We start from the raw sequence: 20,901 nt of genomic DNA, 5'->3' as shown, positions 1-20,901 counted from the left end.
AGTGGGAGTGTTCAGCCATGGAGCAGGAGAGCCCAGCACCTTCGCCTTTCAGGCAGGTGGCTTGCTGGCAGAGGGCTGCCTCTGGGCACTTGTCAGCAGAGCTAGGCTTGCCGACCCATGGAGCCAGAGCTGAGTGGCTTTGAGCAGAGGCATCCCGGTAGAGTGGGTTGCCTCTGGGCACTTATCAGCAGAGTTAAAGAGTTTTGCAACACTTGCCAGAGCAGGGCAGAGGCTAGGCCCAAGTGGGGCCAAGGGCTGAAAAATAAGGCCTGTCCAAAGGGGGCTGAGAGGAGCCCTGCATGGCCAAAAGGAGCTGAGAGAACTGTCCTGCACTGAAGGAAGACTTTGCCTACTTGCTTCCTGATCCTGACCCCGAGTTGTAGCCTGTTGATCCTGATCCTGAGTTGTAACCTGTTACTTTCCTAATAAACCATTTAAGTATGGTTTGTGAATTCTATGTGGCCATTACAAGAATTATCAAACCCAGCAGAAAAGTAGAGAGTGTTGTGGGAGAGATGACTGATGTCCAAACTGGTAAAAAGTTTGGAGGGTGGAGGTATGTTTGACCTCTACCTCATAGGAATCAGCCTTAGGCTGATGCTGACGATCCTCCCTCCTTGTAAAGTCAGATGAGGTCAGCCATCCCCCACGCCATTTTTACAACCACCCCACACATCTCAGGGCATCAGCAGCCACATCAGCCCTGCCCTGCTCTGCTGGACCTTGGCACTGCTCCCACCACTGGTGGGCCTGCTTTAACCTGTCTCTCTAATCCTCACCTCCTCCGCTGCCCCTCAATCCCCACACAACCACTACCCTCCTCCTGTGAACAAGGTGGATGAAACAAAGGGAAAGAAATGAGAAACCGTAAGACTTTTAAATCTGGCTCAGAAAAACTCATACTAAACTGGGGCAGGGCTGAGACAAGACTGATAAGGAAAGGGAAGGAAAGGTGTGGGGTTGTTTCTGTTACTTATCACCATATTTGATAGCCTGTTGACGATGGAATGTTTTATCACCTTTTTCCCCCAAAGAACTAGTTAGATACCTTCCTCCAGGGTCATATTGTCCTGGCATTAGAATTTCCTACTCCTGGAATACATCCGTGGGCCCATGGAAGCAGCAGTCAAGAAATCAAACGATGCACCGCACTGGGCAAATCTGCTGCAAAAGACCTCTTTGAAGTGTTAAAAAGCAAAGATGTCACTTTGAGGACTAAAGTGTGCCTGACCCAAGCCATGGTGTTTTCAATCACCTCATATGCATGCAAAACCTGGACAGAGAGTAAGGAAGACCAAAGAATTGATGCCTATGAATTATGGAGTTGGTGAAGAATACTGAATACACTGTTGACTGCCAGAAGAATGAACTAATGTGTCTTGGAAGAAGTACAGCCAGAATGCTACTTAGAAGCGAGGATGGTGAGACTTTGTCTCACATACTTTGGCCATGTTACCAGAAGGGACTAGTCCCTGGAGAAGGACATCATGCTTGGTAAAGTAGAGGGTCAGCGAAAAAGAGGAAGACCCTCAACGAGATGGACTGACACAGTGGCTGCAACAATGGGTTCAAGCCTAACGAGGACTGTGAGGATGACACAGGACTGGGCAGTGTTTCGTTCTGTTGTACATGAGGTGGCTGAGTTGGAAATGACTCGACAGCACCTAACAATAAGAAAAATAAACAAAAGGAGAGATGTTTTCCCTTTTAAAACAACAACAACAACAAAAAAAACCTCACGGGACCATGGACATATATGTGGTTAGACGTTGCCCAAATGGACTGTTCCAAAGAATTGTTGTTATTGTTAGGTGAACAGAAAAAATTTTACTGCTGTACACCATAGAAGGGAAGAGTACCACTCAGATAACCTTATGACATCACCCTGAGAAGCAGTGGATTTGAACTTTTGTTACCATGTACGAGTCCCAGCCCTGGAGCTCATCAGACCCATACACTGCCTGCCTCTGTTGGCTGCCACCTTTCTCAGAACCTTCCTGACCAACCCAGTAAGACCACAAAGAGAAAAGCAGATCCTCTAACCAAGCAGAGGGGAGACAGATCAACACTGAGGGGCAATGCAAAGCCCCTCAATGAAGACTCGTACACTTTCATGTTTCCTTAAGATATTTATTACCATCCAAACATATGCTCGACAGGGAAGAACATAATCCCTAATTTCACTGGAACCCACATTTTCAATTTTCTATGGACTCCCGACTTTCATGGAACGCTCGACTCAGGAGCAAGACTGAAGCTCTGTTCATCTTTTTCTGGCAGAGGTAGGGCAAAATACAGAGCTCTGCAAAGGGTAGACTAATTCAGACTTCTGCTTCCTCTGCCAATTACTATTCCCTTAGGTCTCTGTTTCCTTGTCTGAGAGGATACTGACATGTGTGGCCTTCCAATGAGTCCTCCTGTCAGGCCATTGAGGGGCACAGTGGTGGCTGACCTGGACTGCCCATGGCTTCCCAGCCAGGGCCTTTGGGAGAGCTGCAACTCATAACTTGTCTTTTGTTAGCCTCCAGCTGATTTCCCAAGAAACTTCGCCTCTCCTCTTTGGTCTCAAGGGCCTTGGAGCCTAAATACTCCTGCTGAATGTCCCAAGGGAAGAAATAATAACAGAAAGATCACATGGATTCCCAAAGTTGTTGGGATAGACACGGGACACAGGAAGGCATCCAAATCACATCTTGGATAATAAACACACTGAAAGGGTGGGTGCACTTTGGGACAGGACAGACTTATTGGAGAACTCCACCCTGAGCACATCACCTCAGAGACTTTCCATCCTTGACAGTTCAGGCACAATTCCTTTTAGTTTTATGATAATCTTTTACTGCCTCTGCACCTCTCTCACAATGACCACCCCTCTCCCTTTCTTCTTTATAGTAATTACCTTAAAAACGTAGAGGTTGTTTGGTCAGTTGGGCAAGGAAGACCAATTCATAAAAACAGGACTCTCTAATATGTCACCTTATCTGGGTCAGAGAAATCCCATTGTTTCTATCCAGTGTGAGTTCTTTGATGACTCATAAGGCGTGAACTCCGAGAAAAGCTTTCTCCACACTCAGAACATTTGTAGGGTCTTTCTCCTGTATGGGTTCTCAGGTGACGGATCCGATTGGAGCTGTGAGAGAAACTGTCTCCACATTCATGACAGGTGTAAGGTTTCTCTCCCGTGTGAATTCTCTGATGCCTGATTAAGTTGGATCTATGAGAGAAGTTTTCCCCACAAAGGGTACATTTATATGGTTTCTCTCCTGTGTGCGTTCTCTGATGCCTGGTGAGGTGCATGCCCTGCCCAAAGCTTTTCCCACAAGTCAAACATTCAAAGAGCTTCTTTTCTACCTTGGGGGCACCATGATTGGTAAGAAAGGGGGTACAGTCACTCCCTGCTTCCCCACATGCAGAGAAGGGATAAAGTCTCTCTCTCTCATGAGTTCTTTCATGTATGACAAGGTGTGAACTACGAGAGAAACTTTTCCCACACTCAGGACACTTATAGGGTCTCTCTCCAGTGTGAATTCTCTGGTGCCTAAGAAGGTTGGAACTATGAGCAAAGATCTCCCCACACTCAGGGCACTTATAGGGTTTCTCGCCTGTGTGTGTTCTCTGGTGCCTGTGGAGGTTGGAATTGCAAGAGAAGCTTTTTCCACATATGTTGCATTGATAGGGCTTCTCACCGGTGTGTGTGCGCTGATGGCGAGTCAGGTGGGTATTCTGACTGAAGCTTTTTCCACATTGAAGGCACTTATGGGCCTCCTCTCCCAGCTGTGCTCTGTGTAGTGACAGAAAATGTGAGTTCCCACCGAAGATGTCACCACACTCCACACCCATGTACAGTCTTTCTGCTGCATGTATTCTCTGGTGCCTAATTAGGTTTGAGTTGTTAGAGAAATTTTTGCCACACAAGGGACATAAATGGAGTTTCTTTGGCTGCAGTTCCTTTGGTCGCTCCAGTTCTCTGCAACTTGTGGCCCCAACTAAGGACTGCTCCTTTTGATCCTCTGGGGGAGGAGGGTCCCAATGCCCTTCTGACCTGTCACGAGGTCTTCCCTGCTCAGGACTCCAGGGCACCTCCCCTCTTGCCTGGCCAGGAAGGTCCTGAGGATGAGTGTTCTTAGGGGCAACAGACTGAGAAGTTTCCTCCTGGTTCTCAAATTTCTCTTCCCCTGGTAGAAGGAGAAAGCAAACCCTTTTGTTACTTATTGATACACTGGAAAAAAGGAAATCCTACACATCTGCCCCTGCCTGTAGGTCCGAAGTCTGGAGGGCTGGTGCAATCACTCTATAAATCAGAGCTCAGCCCAGTCCTGAAATTCTCTTCTAGAGGGCCCTACCCACCTCTCTGACTGAACCTTGGGCTTCTGCCCTTCAGGAATGAGTGAGATGGAGCAGGGCTGTGACTTAGGTGGGGCGAGTGAACCAAAGAGTGAAGGCTTCTTACATCTTGCACCCTGGGCCCCTTGTTTTGCTTACCCTAGTCCCAGACCTGGGGAGAGTAGGCAGTAGGGACAAAGGAAAGCAATGGACCTCCGGCTAGCCCCCACCTGAGGGTCCAAACACCCAAATACCATATTCTTACACAAATAATACATTATACATTTTTAAGGCATGCACCCTATGTTATTTTCGTAAGTGTGCTATACCAATATACTTTACTTGTTGCTGACGTCAATTTCAATTTTTTTCCTGTCCAATGGACTTAATGTTATCTGAATAAAACTGATTTTATGGGAACTTCATTTAAGGTAGGTTATTTTCCTAAACCAAGTGCAAGCAATGGTGAACTGAATGAGCTCATGATGGAAACGGGATGCCATGCTGAAACCAAAAAGTATGAATGCACAAAGAGCTAGAAATTAGTAACTCAGAAATGATCCTAGGCCTAAAACTACAAAAACAAGATGATGTTTATATTTTCTTGCTTTCATAAATTTTAAACTGGAACATAATTTTTGCTAATTGATGTCTTTGAAATCAACAAATAAAAGTCACCAAAAAAATTGTGTTTTCATCTTAAAATAGGCCATGTTTGTTTCTTCTTCATCATCATCACCATCACCATCACCATCACCATCACCATCACCATCACCATCACCATCACCATCATCATCCAACTCCTGGAATCCTTCAAAGTCCGATCCCTCATCACTATTATCATCTGGAGGTTTCTGGCCTATAGTGGTTCTCATTTTCATGAAAAGGCCATTCCTTTTCATGAATTTAGAAATCCAGGTGAAACCTGCCTTGAAATCTGGGATTCCTCTTTCATTTGCCAGAAGCTTTGCTTTAATCTGAATTGTGACAGTTGAGATAGCTTGATTTTGTTCCCTTCGAGAAATAATCCACTCTTTCAAATCGTTCTCTAACTCAGGCCATTTTGCTTTGGGCCCACGACATGCATGTTTTCAAGGGTTCATTTTTTCCAGCTCCTTTTTCTCCTTTCTCCATTCACGAATGGGTGACTCTCCAACCTTAAACTCTCTCACTACCTTTCTGTTGCTTGTTTCTCCCACCCTCGCAAGGACTTTCAGTTTGAAGTCTGCGGTGTAAGACTTGTGTTTAATTACTGCCATGATCCTAAAGGGTTCTAAGATTTAGATTTATAAACTGAAAAAATGTGCACGATATAATCGATAAGTGGCTGGGTCTAGTAAAGAGATTGGATCATTAATCCAAGTCATTGGTGTTAATAAGACATAATTACACTATGAAATAAGCAGACCTAACATAGCTTAATGGTTTCACTTGAGATGATCTGATAAGGTTTTTGCATTCAACTGTTGCGCCAAGAGCGATTCTGTACAAGTTTCCCTCACTATCCCAAAGTAGAATATTACTATAAAGCCTTTCGTAAGCTGAAGTGGCATAAAGAAAAGAATTACCATTAATCCATAAGGGAAAAAATGTTGAGTGTTCCCAGACCCAAAAAGTAACCTACTAATCACACCAAATAACACATAAAACCCGAGTGGGAGCTGTGGGGGATGCTCCTGGTGAGGGGGAGGTAGCTACCACCGCCTCCCTGATACCTGCCTCCCCAACACCGTCAGGGGATGAGGAGCAAGAGGAAGAGGACGGGGAGGGGGCAGCAGCAGAGGAAGGCGAGGAGGAGACAGTGGCGTTGGGGAAGGAGTTGCTGGGCTTTCTGACCAGGCTGCCCCTGGCCCTGCTGGCCTGGGCTCCAGCACCCTGAACTGTGACCCTGACCTGCCTCCCGATTTGGGCACGTCGCACGTCAAGTTCCTGGACTACTGTGTCCCTGAGGTTCCCGAGATGATTGCAGGGGACTGGTGCCCAGCTAGCATCACTGACCTGGTTTTTAACTACTGAGCCAACGTCAGTGGGATGCACGCGCCCCCAAGCCAGCTGTTTACATACAGGAATGCTATTTTCACAAAAGCAAAAATCCTCTTCAGGTTTCTTTTGGTTAATGAAAGCAGGTACTTACATTAGTAAGTAAGTCTATAGTAATGTAAGTCTTTTGTAAAAGCGAAGTGGCGTAAGGTGAATTTTTATATAGTGGGGGGAAACCTGTATCAGTTTTGCTTTGTTTCCTCCTCCAGTTAAAAGCCAGAGTCGGAAACTGACTACGATAATTATGTCAATGCAGAGTGAATCAAGATTTCTACTGACAACTACTTGATTCCATTTATACCAGTGCAGACTTCATTCTGTTTATGCTTCCAATTGACAGCACGTGATTTATGGACAGGCTTCAGTAGGTTCAAGGTTCCTGTTGATGACTCAAAAGCAACAGGGATGTAATTCCAAACCAAAAACCCATTGCTGTTGAGTCGATTCCGACTCATAGCGACCATGTAGGACAGAGCAGAGCTGCCCTATAGGGTTTCCAAGGAGCGGCTGGTGAATTTGAACTGCTGACCTTTTGGTTAGCAGTTGCGTTCTTAACCACTGTGCCACCAGGGCTCCGAGATATAATCATCAACTTAAATCACCGTATTTTTACGCAGATGACGCACGCCTTCTGTTTGCCAACACCCCTCCTGCCCCACGACAAGTGCGCTAAGCTAATTTTATTTTTTTAATTTTTATTTTTAACAGCAACATGTGAAAAAAAAAATTGGCATAGAGGCACTTCTGAAAATACCTTGCGGGGGGAGGGAGGTGTGGTTGGCAAACAAATGCAGAAGGCACGTGTTGCATAAAAATACAGTAATAGAAACAAATACAGTTTCAACTGTTTATTTTCCAGTTACTGGGGTACTACCAAACTTGATCCATGACTTCTTGACCATGGTTTATACCTTTATCATACAAATGCAATAAAAAGTAATGTTTTTGGACTACTGAATGCGGGTGAATGAGGCTGAAATTCACTTTTGGAAATGTCACAAAACATGTATGGTAGATGCACAGGTGTGCTATGCTAGAACTTTTTTTTACATGATTTTGTCATCTCTGCATGTTATACGTGTGTGGGTGCGCATTATTTACATGGGCACACTGTTTGCGAAAACTATGGTACCCAAGTGCCTCACTCTCAACACCTGGGAGCCCTGCTGGGCAGGCAGCTCATCATTTCTTACCTGCACCTGGGCTTCGGGGGCTCGGACCCTCTTTGCAAGTCTGGACCCTGGGATCCCATGGCTTTCCTTCTGGTTCCACCTGGGTGCTCAGGGCCTCCTGACTGGGAATCGGAGATGCTGTTCACAGTGAAGGAAACAGATTTCTGTGTCAGCACTTTTCTCGATCAGACTGGGGAAACAGTCTTGATGCCCGCACTCAACAGATGGATAGAGAATTCTCTGCTCAGTAAGTCTGACAGCAATTACTTGGAATACACACTCAACTGTTTCCACTGGTTCTCTAGACATAATGAGGGGAGGGAGACTCCGGCTTTAAAACACAAAACAAAACAAAACACCTTTTGTAGCATTTAGAGAATGTACACTTTTGTAACTAAAACAACAATAAAAAGGACATGGTTGAGATGGTTAGTTCCATCAGTTTAATACTGTAAAAGAGCCTCCACACTTAAATCTAAAGTAGACTCAGTTTGGCTAGGCAACTCCAGAAAGCAAAATAACATGATGGACAACCAGAAGAGGATCTGGGCCTCTGGGAGGACCACGAGGTTAAAACTCAAAAGTGACACTGTTGTGCTGTGCTAAAAAGAAAAACAAAAATCTCACGCCACCTCCAGCAAACACGCCCTTGAACAGAAGTCTAATTCAAGAAATTGTGATGTGAACTTCTTCCCATGTTTAGCACCCACTGAAAGAGCTGTGTTCAATTTTAGGCATCACAGCAGTTGGAAAAAGGATATGGAGAACCTGAGACAGTCCCAATGACATGAAACAAAAAGCCCACAGTAATCCCTTTGCAGAATTAGTGTAAATGAGTTCACAGTTGTGATCCTCTCTATGCAAATCTCATGTATGGGTACAAAGTGCAATGTGTTTCTTTCTACCACTATGTGCTTCAACAGAGTTGCAATAGTAACGTACATACATCTTGTTTTATGGTGTCCTTAAACATATAGAAAAGTTGAAAGAAGTGTATGATGATTATCTGTATACCTTCCACCTAAATCCAATGATCAAATTTTTTGTTATATTTCATAAACATCATTTTTAATCTCTGCATAATAAATAGCTCAACACACAAGTGCACTTTATTTAACCCCTATTTTGGATATGTACATTGTTCCCAAATTTCTAAAATGATAAGTAATGCCTGATGAACATCTCTGAGCACAGAGAACCTTCTTCACGAAATTTTTAGACTGTGACAGCTGATAAGCTGAAATGTTGATGCTGGTACCCTGACACTTTTGTTTTTGTGGAAAGGCCTAGAATATTAATGGAGCATAGAAAGTTAAACATAGCTCAGAAGAACAAGCATTTCAAAATTGCAAGAAACAAAAAGCTCAGCACCCACAGCATCCTAGGCCACCATGAGTGTGTGTGTACAGAGGGGGTAGGGGTTACTGGATTTGATTTATTTGTCCTCCGAAGTCCATTACGGTCCAGGCTCCCTACCTTAGGCTCTCGCCGCTGGGACCTGAGTCCAGGGTTGCCTGGAAGTATGCTGGCCAGGCCACCCGGCACACGTTTCCCTGATCAGAGTCAAGGGGACTGCAGATAAAGGCGTCTCCTGTGGAGGATTCTTGGCAAAACTCAGCTTACGTCAGAAGGTGACTGTCTAAGGGATACAACCCTAGTCAGAATGGTTTAGTCTTCATCCCTGAGAAAAGTCCTTACCCAGTGAGTCCACGTTCTCGTAACTCTCCTGCACCGTGTCCCTGGAGAGGGCCCTCTTACGAGGCTCCTGATGCCCCCACTCCTCCTGGGAGATGTACAAAGCCACGTCCTCTAAGCTCTCAGGCAACTGAAACAGCACAAGATCACCTTTAGCCCTGGATGCACTAAGCACAATTCAAGCAGAGTCGCCGGCTAAGGGGCTAAAGGCTAAAGGGGTGCCCAGAACACACTTCATGGGAAAGAGGGTGCCAGACCTACAAGCCAGATGTGGAGGAGACAGAGAAGGTGGGGGACGCATGTGGGGAGGGAGAAAGGATCCTCTGCAGGCGGCAGAAAGGACCCTTTCCCCCAAGAGGAACACTCCAAGGGGGAGGATGAAGGATGGGGGAGTGGAAAGGGGGGCAGGGGGAACCCCCACATCACCTGGGGCCCAGCCAGCTCCTTGTCTTCCATGTTCCTTTCAGGAGGAAAGAGAGAAAGCCAGGGAGCAGATAACGCTGAAGGTGACAGAAATCACAGTGAGAACGGCATTCCTAATTTCTGGTGCCCCGAGGACGATTACTCTACCATAGTATCCATTCCCCAACACTCAGTCTCTGCTTTTAGGATTAAACACTAAAAAAAAAAAGAGGGCAACAGAGGCATAGTACAGTGATAGCCAAGATGATGGGAACAGAGTAAAGAAATACCAGCACCCTTCCCAGCACAGCTGCAGCACTCCATGCCCCCAATCATTCAGCTAGCGTGCCCACTAGAAGGAGATCGCCTGTTGTACATAATAAAAGAGTCAACAAAGAGAGGCCCCTCCCTCCTCCGCCCCAGGAGAACCCAATCCACCATTTCTAGGCCTTTCACTGCACACCTGAGAAGCTGGACTTCAGCATTCCTTGTCCTTGGCCTGCTGGCGCCAGGGGCAGCCCCAAAGCCCCTCTTCCCTCCCACCTGCCCCGATAACTGTTCCTCACCCCTCTCCTTTACAGCCTGGGGGTCCCTTTGGGGGCTGGGGCCTAGCAGCTCCTGCAGCCTGGGGCCAGGGCTTCGCTCAGTCTCCTTGGGCTCCAGCTTGAAGCTCGGTGACTCTCGTGCTGTTTCCAGAGGCAAAGTCTCCTCCAAAAGCACTGCTGTTCCCTGCCCATGGTTTGTGACCTGAGAACCAACCCACATCACTCATCGTCACAACAGGGCCTGAGAGAAAGCGAAATCAGCACAGGATTCTGATGGCAAACCTTCAACAGAGAACCACAGCAATCTCTGTGGACCCGGTAAGAGAGAAGGATGGCTTAGATTAGAGGCTTCTTTGATCCCATGTGCACATCAGTGAAAACTGTGTGTGTGTGTTGGGGGGGGGGGTCTACTCCCAGTGCACACCTTTCCCACACAGCTCTTCTAAAACACCTCGCTCCCTCTACCTTTCGCTCACCTTTTCTAGAAGCTTCCATCTCTCACTATTAGATAAGCTAATTTGGGTGGTATCGGGGACACGGATCTCAGAGCCTTAGTGCAAACTGGGTTTTGCTAAGTTCACAGTTAACTGAGACCCAGCTCTGCAAGAGACCAGACTGCTGCCTGTAATATAACAACAGCTGACACTTACTAAATACTAATAATAAGCCAGCAGTGTGATCAAAACTTTACATGTTGCTCTCTCCTTTTAACCCTCAAAACGACCCTAGAAGAGTATGTTATTATCCTCATTTTACCACATGGAAAACTGAGGCCCAAAGACATCGTGTAACTTGCCCCAAATCATAAAGCCGGTACTTAGCAGAGTCAGGTTTTACTCTTGGCGCTCTAACTCCAGAGCTCACACTAACTATTGCAACGACACTGCCTCCATGTGGGAACAGGGAACTCTTCACTGCTCACTCTGTCCACCTGGGGGAAATCCGGAGGATGAAAGTTGCAGATTAAACTACGAAAAAAGCCCTTTACCCATGTAAGGTCTACTGAGGGCAACCCAGTAAATTCGAATGCAGAAGTAAACGAGCACGATGTCCCAGTCCTTGGGGCCCCAACAAACTGCGGATAAACGCGCTTTCTCTCTCACCTGCTGCCTCAGTCTTTCAAGCTCTCTCTGCATATCCTCCACAAGCGTAACCGCTTCCTCGCCGCTCTCCGGATGCAGCTCCTCCACCCTGCTCTGGATCTCCTGGGGCAGGATGGTCAGGAACTGCTCCAGCACCAGCAGCTCCAGGATCTGCTCCTTGGTGCGCATCTCCGGGCGCAGCCACTCATGGCAAAGCTCCTGGAGCCGGCTGAGGGCCTCTCGGGGACCAGCGGCCTCTTGGAAGCGGAACCGTCGGAAGCGCAGGTGGGAGGCCTGTAGGCTGCACCCTGGGTCGGGTGGAGGCAGCTCCTGACTCCATGCGCAGTCCTCCTCCAGTTTCACGATCAGGAGCCCTTCCTGCTCCTGGGAGCCCGGTCCCGACGCCATCGTCAGGCTCCTGGAGCGCCCTGGCCCCGAAACCAGCTGCGCCCGTCTGGGAAGGCGCCCCGGGCCCCGTGCGAGGATGGACGGCGTCGGCTGCAGCCGGCGGGCCCCGGGCTCCAAGTCCCGGCGGAGGAGTGATGCTCCTGCCTGGGCGCAGCCGGCTCCGGCGCCTTAGCCTCACTCGGTCCTGGCCGCCGCGGCGTGGGTATTTTCGCCCGCCCCCGCCAGGGCCTCCAGGGGGCAGAACGTGAGCACCAATCTCTTCCAACGCCGCGGATCCACGCAAGACTCGTCCCTCGGCTCCCACGCCGGAAGTCCCAGCGCGCGAGTTAGGCGTCCAAAAGCCAAAGGCGCCTGCTCGGGACCAACTTCCGGGAAACGATTTCCGAAATCCAGCACCCATTGGGTCAGGTCTCGCCATACTCACGGCCAACCACTGAGAAGAGAAGATTTGCCTGAGGGGTGGGATGAACGAGGGGCCAATGGGAAGACGAGAGGCGGGGCCATAGGGCAAGCCCTGAGACTCCAGAGACTGGTGGGCGTAGAAGGCGGGAGAGGCGGAGGTGAAGTGTGGGGGTCGCTAGTCGATGCTCGACTCTTTGCGAGAATAAAATAAGCCCAAGGCCGGTGTGACCCGCGAAGGACTTGAGTCAGAACCCCCGGAATGCTTATTAAAATGCAAATCCCCGAGCCACGGAGATCCACTGCATCAGTGTCGGAGTGGGGCCCGGGAATCTGAATTTTTAACAAGTACTGTAGTAACTGGACTGATAGGCGAGGGCCGCGCCCCGTCCCTGGGGCTGGGAGGCACCGGAAGACAGGCCCACCCGGGCAGCCTGGCGCTCCGCTCCTCAGCATCCGGATGGACGCGGGGCTTGCCGGGAGACGCAGTGAACGGAGCTGTTTTGCGCGTGCGCATGAATGGGTGCCTCGAGTTCCCCAGAACCGGGCTCTCTCAGGCGTAAGGAGTACCGGTGCGGCGCTCGGTGAACGGTCGGCAGCGACCAGTTTCCCAGCCCGGATTTTGAGCTGGATTTTAAGTTGCCTGGAACAGTCCGCGCTTGACGTTCTCCAAGTGCCCTGGGATTCGGAAGACTTGCTCAGCCGTGAGAGAGCGGGTCTTAATAATCTCCCTCCTAGCCCCGTGGTGAAGGGAACTTTCCTCGTGAGCGGCGAATGAAGGGAAACCCGGAGGGTCTATTCCCTGGTTGACACGGTTGAGGGCTTTGGGTCCGGAGCTGGGAGGCTGGAGCCGGTGAGCGGGAGTGCATGACCAAGGTCGGCCCAGGTCCGCGATCCCTCCAGCAACGGCCAGACCTAGGGGCTCGGGAAATGGCAGCCTCGTGGGAATGAGTGATGCCGACTGTAAACATTTATTGAGTGTTTGCTGTGTGCCACACAACACAGTGTTATGAAACAGATGCTGTTATTAATCTCATACGACAGATAGCGGCGGTGAGAGCCGGTTAAATCACTTGCCCAGACTCACAGCTAGCTGGTAGGTTCACTCACCTTAGATCGGTCTCTCCCAAAAGTTCAGACTCCCCTGATTGTGAGGTTGACCAGGGGGACAGAAAGTGGATCTCGGCTGACTGGGTGGAAAGAGTCCAGGGTGTTTTGTTTTTCCGTGTTCCACTCCAGGAATGCAAACTGTCACAGCAGATGTGGCTCCAGAGGCCACATAGCACATGGGCAGATACAGGCCATTTCAGGTCCATTTGGGAAAACAGTGTTGAGACTTTCGACCACTTCGGTGACTTCAGTTAGTCCCTAAGGCCATTTCGATATTTTTAGACTTTAAAATTTCAGGAGATTAAAGATTCTAACCTCAGAATCACTTCTCTCTGACATGTGCTATATGATCCGAGACAGGTCATTCTATCCCGCTAAACCTCAAAACTCAGTTCCCTACTCTGTATTATATTGTGTTTGCATTATATGGTATACTAGTACCCACCTCACTGAGTACAAGTTAAGTGAGCTAACATGTAGGCTGCTTGGACATAATATGAACTCAGTAAACATTAGTTAATGCAACCTGTCCAGTCAATTCTGAGTCATAGCGACCCAAAGGACAGTCGAACTGCCTCACAAGGTTTCCAAGGCTCTAGCCTTTACAGAAGCAGACTGCCACATCTTTCTCCTGAGGAGCGGCTGGTGGGTTCCAACTGCTGACCTTTCGGTTAACAGTTGAGCACTTTAACCACTGCCCACCATAAGGAGCCCTCCAGATATTTAATTTTTTAGAAGTCTTTTTCGTATTATGTGCAAACATGGTAATATGTAGGTCATCTTTGCACATCAGCACACAGAAATCCACTGCATTGTTTTTGATGGCTGCAGTATAGTCCATGAAATGGATTCCCCTAAATTTATCCAGTCAGTCCTGGGTTGCTCGTCACTTAATTTGTTTCCAGTTTCTGTCTAGTTTGTAAATGTGACAGGCGAGTGAATGTTTCAGAATGACAAGGATCTGGGTAAGGAAGGGCCCCTCAGGCTGACATGCAGCTGTTTGAAAAAGTGATTACGTTTCCTTGAAGATATTGTTAGGTGCTGTTGAGTCATTTCTGACTCATAGCGACCCTACGTACAACAGAGCTAAACACTGCCTGGTCCTGCATCATCCTCACAATCATTGCTATGTTTGAGCTCATTGTTTCGGCCACTGTGTCAGTCCATCTCGTCGAGGGTCTTTCTCTGTTCCGATGATGTCCTCCAGGGACTGGTCCCTTCTGATAACATGTCCACAGTACATGAGACAAAGTCTTGCCATCCTCGCTTCGAAGGAGCGTTCTGACTGTACTTCTTACAAGACAGATTTGTTCGTTCTCCTGGCAGTCCATGGTATATTCAATATTCTTCACCAACACAATAATTCAAAGGCATCAGTTCTTCAGTCTTCCTTATTCATTGTCCAGCTTTCGCACGCATATGAGGCAATTGAACATATATGGCTTGGGTCAGGTACACCCTAGTCCTCAAAGTGACATCTTTGCTTTTTAATACTTGAAAGAGGTCTTTGCAGCAGATTTGCCCAGTGCAATACATTATTGGATTTCTTGACTGCTGCTTCCATAGGCATTGGTTGTGGATCCAAGTAAAATGAAATCCTAGGCAACGTCAGTATTTTCTCCGTTTATCATGATGTTGCTTACTGGTCCAATTGTGAGGATTTTTGTTTTCTTTATATTGAGGTGTAATCCATACTGAAGGCTGTAGTCTTTGATCTTCATCAGTAAGTGCTTCAAGTCCTCTTTGCTTTCAGGCAGGTTGTGTCATCTGCCTGTCACAGATGTTAATGAGTCTCCCTTCAATCCTGATGCCGTGTTCTTCATATACTCCAGTTTCCCGGATTATTTGCTCAGCATACAGATTAAATAAACCTGATGAAAGGATACACCCCTGACACACCTTTCCTGATTTTAAACCACACAGTATCTTCTTGTTCTGTTTGAACTACTGCTTCTTCGTCTATGTACAGGTTCTGCATAAGCACAATTAAGTGTTCTGGAATTCCTATTCTTGGAAATGTTATCCATAATTTGTTATGATCCACACAGTTGAATGCCTTTGCATAGTCAGTAAAACACAGGTAAACGCAGGAGACAGCAGTGCTGCTGCTGGGCTGAATGGTCTGTTTCTTTCACAGCTCTTATCATAATTGGAAAGGACTGTTTACTTGTTGACGGCCTAGCCCCCTCTCCCCACCCCAGGGGTTGAGTGCCTTGGGGCAGGGATCTTGCCTGACCCGTCCATTGCATGGTTCACACCTGGTATACGGAGTGGCGCATAGTGGGCACACAATAAATATTTGTCATCAACATGAATGAACGAGGCCTTATTAGGTGCCCTGGAGTTCTCTCCAACTCATGGCAACATTACGTTTGATAGAACCAAATGTCGCCCGGTCTTGCCAGGTCCTGTGCCATCCTCACAATCCTTGCTGTGTTTGAGCCCATTGTTGCAGCCACTGTAATGAGGCCTACCGGCTGATTAATGGCGGAGGGCTTTTGGGGCCACCCCCCTAGGTGGAGTCCCAGCAGGTCCCCCGCACTCTTGATCCCTGAGGCAAACCAAGGCTGCAGCGGAGCGGAGTGGCCGGCGCAGCGGCAGCAGTGGCCCAGTGCTTCAGCTGCTGCCGGCCAGCCCGTGGGACCCCGGTGCCCCCCCACGTTGGTCTGGAGGAGAGGCAGTAGGGACCCGAGCTGACACTTCCTTTTTATCTACAGGCCGCTCTTTCCTCCTCCCCCAAGCCGCTTCCCCTTTCAGCTGTTGCGGGGGAGGTGCTGCCTGTGAGCGGGAGACCCAGCGACCCAGCGAGGTTCGGGGAGATGATTCAAGGAGGTGACGTCTGTGTTGGGGCAGAGGAGGCGGTGGGAACCCCCTGTCCACCTCCACCAGCACTGCCCACGTCGTGGCAGGCGCAGTGCCAGGCTTTGGGGACACTCACATGATGCCAAGCGCTTTTGCGTACATGATGTCATTTAATCTCAACGCATCGGACAGGAAATGAGAGCTCAGAGAAGTCGAGTAACTCGCCCAAGTCACACAACTACTAAATCTTTTAGAAACCTTTTTCCCACGCTTCCTGCAGCTTCTAGACTCACAAATAGTTTCGATACAGTGTGATGAGTGGGAACAAGTAGGACTGCCCCACAGGGTTTCCAAGGCTGTAAATCTTTAGGGAAGCAGACTGCCACATCTTTCTCCTGGGGAGCAGCTGGTGGGTTGCAATGCCAACCTTTCTGTTAGCAGCTTTGCACTTAACCACTGTGCCACCAGGGCTCCAAGGAGTGCCTTAGAGAACAAGATTCTCTAAACTGAAACTCACCAGACAAGTATTTATCACTCTCCCCTTTGTCCCCGTCATTTGGGGAACGGTGAGTAATTGCCTTCCAGGCACAAAGGGAGCTGGGTTTTGTTATTTGCCTGCGGCCGGCCCTCGCAGACCTGTAAGGCCTCTCTGCCCAAAGCCAGACATGGCGTCCTTAGAAATACTTGTAGAACAAATGCATTTTAAAAAATGTTTTAAATTATAAACTGTTCAAACACAAAGTGAAAAGGATAGTAAAACAAACACCCTTATCCACGCCACCTAAATGAGACAATCAGAATAATGTGTGTGGCCATCTGCTTCTGTAAAGATGACAGCCTCGGAAGCCCTGTAGAGAAGTTCAACTCTGCCCTGTAGGGTCGCCATGATTCGGTATCGACTCCAGAGCAACAGGATAACACTTCAGTTTATAAAGCCACTTGCTTAAGTTACCGTACTGCAAACGAAGCTCTCACTGGTGAGCTGTGGGGAGAGATGGTGCCCGTGGCCTCACCAGGGGCAAGGCCGCTCATTGGATCAGATTTGGAGAAGGCAGCTTCCCCTCCCTCATCTCCATCCTGTTAGGAGGCTGTAGGTTGTCCCAGAACCCGGTTTGCCCTCCGAGAGAGGCTGGAGTAAGGGCCGAAACAGCAGGACTGCCTGGTGTGGGCAGGATACGTACACTGGCCAAAGTTCTTCCTGTCCACCCAGCTGAGAACTAGACCCTCCACTGCCTGCAGATTCAACACTAACTCTTTAACATAGCTTTAAAAAGAAAAAACAAACCTGTTGTCGTGGAGTCGATTCTGACTCATGGTGACCCCATATGTTAACAGAGTAGAACTGCTCCATAGGGTTTTCTTGGCTGTAATCTTTATGGAAGCAGGTTGCCAGGCCTTTCTTCTGTGGTACTGCTGGGTGGTTTCGAATTGCTAACCTTTTGGTGAGTAGCCAAGTGCAAACCGTTTGTGCCACCCAGGGACCTGACATAGCTTCAAGGGCCCTTTATATAATCTGGCTAAAAACAATGGTGTCCTCCTGGACGCCTCATTCAATATCCAGTCCGTCATGTCCGACCTGCCTTCAAAATTAGCCCGAATCTGACCTTCTTCACTACCTCCTCTGCATCTGCCTGACTCAAGCACCACCATCCCTTGTCTTGTCCACACTGTTGCGGGAGATTTCTTTCTCCTCTCCCTCCTTCCTGCTTTTCCCCTCTGCTGTCTCTTTGTCCCACAGAAGCCAGAGTGATTCTTTTAAAGTCAAATCACATCACTCTGCCCAAACTCTCCAGCGACTCTTCATCTCAAAATAAGAGCTGGAGTCCTTGTGGAGCCTGGAAGCCCTCCTTGATCTGGTCCCCAGCTCCTTCTCTGACCCCTCTTCTCTCCCCTCCCCTGCCCCTGCTCTGGCCACACGGGCCACTGCCTTCCTCAAGCACTAAGCACACAGTTACCAAAGGGCCTTTCCACCTGCTCCATAGGTTTAGACTGCTCAGCCCCAAGATGGGGGCGGGGCTTGCTGCCTCCTTCATTTAGGTCTCTGTCCAAACTCTGAGCCTTCCTTGACCTCCTGATTTAAAATACCAAACGGGTTGCCTGCAATCGCTATCCACCTTGTTCTGCTGTGGCTTTTTCCCAGCTTCCTCCTTATCACTGCATGATATGTAATATATTTATTGTCTGATCACACTTTTCTATAGGAGTGCGACTTTTGTGAGGGCGGGGGCTTTGTTTTATTCACTTCTGTATCCACAGCACCTAGGATAAAGCCCTTGCCATCATGTCAATTCCAACTCATAGTGACCCTATAGGACAGAGTAGAACTACCCCATAGGGTTTCCAAGGCTGTGCTCTTTACAGGAGCAGAGTATTGCCTCTTACTCCCACAGAGTGGCTGGTGGGTTCGAACCGCCGACCTTTTGGCTAGCAGCTGAGTGCTTAACCACTGCACCACCAAGTCTCCTCTAGTAGATAGAATAATACCTAGAATAACCAAAAAAACAAACCCATTGCCATCGAGTCAGTTCTGACTCATAGTGACCCTATAGGACAGAGTAGAACTGCCCCATAGGGTTTCCAAAAAGCAGCTGGTGGATTTGAACTGCTGACCTTTTGGTTAGCAGTCAAGCTCTTAACCACTGTGCCACCAGGACTCCAATACCTAGACTAGTACCTGACATATGTTATTGGTGTTAGGTACGACGAGTCAATTCTGACTCACAGCAATCCTAATATGACAGAGTAGAACTGCCCCAGAGGGTTTCCTAGGCTGTAATCTTTATGGGAGCAGATCGCCAGGTCTTTTCTCTTGTGGAACCACTGGGTGGGTTTGAATCGCCAACCTTTTGGTTAGCAGCTGAGCGCTTAACCATGGAGCCACCATAGCTCCTTACCTGGCAAATAGCAGATGCTTAATAAATATCAGTTAAATGAAAGGCCCTGGCCTGCTCCTTCCTAGCTGTGTTTTCAGCATGTCAGTCAACCTCCCTAAGGAGGGAGACCAACTGTTCAGTTTTCCCAGGGATGAAGGGGTCCTGGGCTTTCAGTGCTAAAAGCGGGAAAGTCCCAGCAATTCACGCCGAGCTCGTGACCCTGCCTTAAGCCTAAGTTTCCTCATCTATAAAAGAGAGCTGAGGGAGAATTAAACAAGAGCGTGTGTGTAAAATGCCCGGCTTGCTGTCTAATCCTTCGGAGGCCCTCATCGATGAGAGTTGTAGCTGTGTTTCGTCAGCCTTCTCTTGCTGTGCTCGCAGCCTCTCCCACTGGTCTCCAGCCACAGTGACCTGCCTGCGGGCCTTGACAGTCCAGTGCCTTCCTGGCTGTGGGCCCTCACAACTCACAAGGTCCTGTCTGAAGGGGAAGGGGGCATTTCAAGGTTGCCATTTCGTTTCGGCTACTTTGGTGCAGCTGTTGTGATGGTAGAGACTTTTGATGTTGTCCCTTTAGCTCAGGGACATTTAGACCTTGGCCTTAAAATTTATCAACCTTCTAGATTCTAAACCCTTCATTTATCAAGTATTGTGCAAAGCATAATCTCAGTACTGAAGCGAGGGCCAATGTTGGGATCAGGAGCGGGCGGGTGGACAAGCTGTGTGTAACTGAGGGGATTTGCTTATCAGCTCCTTCACCCTGGAGAGGGCTTTTGAGTCATTCTAAGCACAGCATCTGTTTATTGTCTGGAAATTCACTGAGAACTTGAATGGTTAGCCTCTCAAAGTCTCAGATGTCTCACTTAAACTGAAATATACTGGGGGGAGGAGAGGAAGTTTGGGTCACAATGGGATTCATTGTTCCCAACTCCAGATGAACATGTGAGATCTCCCATGCCTTTTCCAACAGTTCTTTCCATTCTTTCCAAAACAGACATGTATTATGTTTAAATATCATAGACCTCCTTTACCATGATAGTTTTGGGGGAAGGGCTTATGTCCTCTGTTATGGATTGAATTTTGTCCCCCCAAAGTGTGTATCAACTTGGCTACTCTATGAGTCCCAGTACTGTGTGATTGTCCACCATTTTGTCATCTGATGTGATTTTCCTATGTGTTGTAAATCCTACCTCTATGATATTAATGAGGTGGGATTAGCAGTAGTTATGTTAATGAAGCAGGACTCAGTCTACAAGATTAGGTTGTGTCTAACATCAATCTCTTTTGAGATATAAAAGAAACAAGCAGAGAGACAGGGGGACCTCATACCACCAAGAAACAAGAGCCAAGAGAATAGCGCATCCTTTGGACCTGGGGTCCCTGCGCTAAGAAGCTCCTAGTCCAAGGGAAGATTGATGACAAAGACCTTCCTCCAGAGCCGATAGAAAGAGAAAGCCTTCCCCTGCAGCTGACGCCCTGAATTTGGACTTATATCCTACTAGACTGTGACAGAATAAACTTCTGTTTGTGGAAGTCATCCACTTGTGGTATTTGTGTTATAGCAGCACTAGATGACTAAGACATCATCTTAGAGGCTAAGCTAATTGTAAAAGACTTTCAGAACTATATATTTTTCTGAATGTAAAAGTAATTCATATTCATAAAATATCAAAATGATGCAGAAATGAATGTGGTAGAAAGTGAAAGTCCTTCATGAGCAGGAATGGAGTAAGGGTCAAGGTGTCTGGTGTGCACATCATGTAAGAATAGGAGGTTTTATCCTTTGTAGCAGCTGGGTCCAGAGACCCACCTTCACAAAGAACCTCAAATTTAGATTTATCATGCTGTCCCCAATATAAATATACAAAGTCTCAGAAGAGTCTGCCGTCAAAATCAGGCACAAAAGGGCAAATATTGTATGATCCCATTTATATGAAATATTCAGAATATTCAAAAGCATAAAGACCAGAGATTATTAGTGGTTACCAGGGGCAGGTGATGGGGGGAATATGGGGAGTTATTGATTAAGGGGTACTGAGTTTCTGTTAAAGGT

The 20,901-nt window shown here is 47.9% G+C and overlaps 1 protein-coding gene across 2 annotated transcripts; it reads right to left on the bottom strand.

Annotated features, from left to right (window-relative positions):
* Positions 1–1,747: 1,747 nt before the first annotated feature.
* On the bottom strand, positions 1,748–11,980 carry ZNF263 (zinc finger protein 263). Of its 2 annotated transcripts, XM_004373196.2 has the most exons (6): positions 11,281–11,980; positions 10,199–10,379; positions 9,657–9,730; positions 9,234–9,360; positions 7,557–7,673; positions 1,748–4,175 (listed from the first exon to the last, which is right to left on the bottom strand). In XM_004373196.2, exons 1-6 carry the CDS (start codon positions 11,665–11,667, stop codon positions 3,007–3,009), a joined length of 2,055 nt encoding a protein of 684 aa, XP_004373253.1. In that variant the 5' UTR covers positions 11,668–11,980; the 3' UTR covers positions 1,748–3,006. The 2 variants fall into 2 exon arrangements, with proteins under 2 accessions (XP_004373253.1, XP_023584181.1); XM_023728413.1 differs by lacking the exons at positions 9,657–9,730; positions 10,199–10,379 and having other exon boundaries at positions 1,750–4,175.
* Positions 11,981–20,901: the final 8,921 nt, after the last annotated feature.

This window comes from Trichechus manatus, unplaced genomic scaffold (genome assembly GCF_000243295.1).
Source record: "Trichechus manatus latirostris isolate Lorelei unplaced genomic scaffold, TriManLat1.0 scaffold00024, whole genome shotgun sequence".
NCBI lineage: Eukaryota > Metazoa > Chordata > Mammalia > Sirenia > Trichechidae > Trichechus > Trichechus manatus.
The sequence above is the reverse complement of the archived record's forward strand: the minus strand, read 5'-3'. Positions and strand labels throughout refer to the sequence as shown.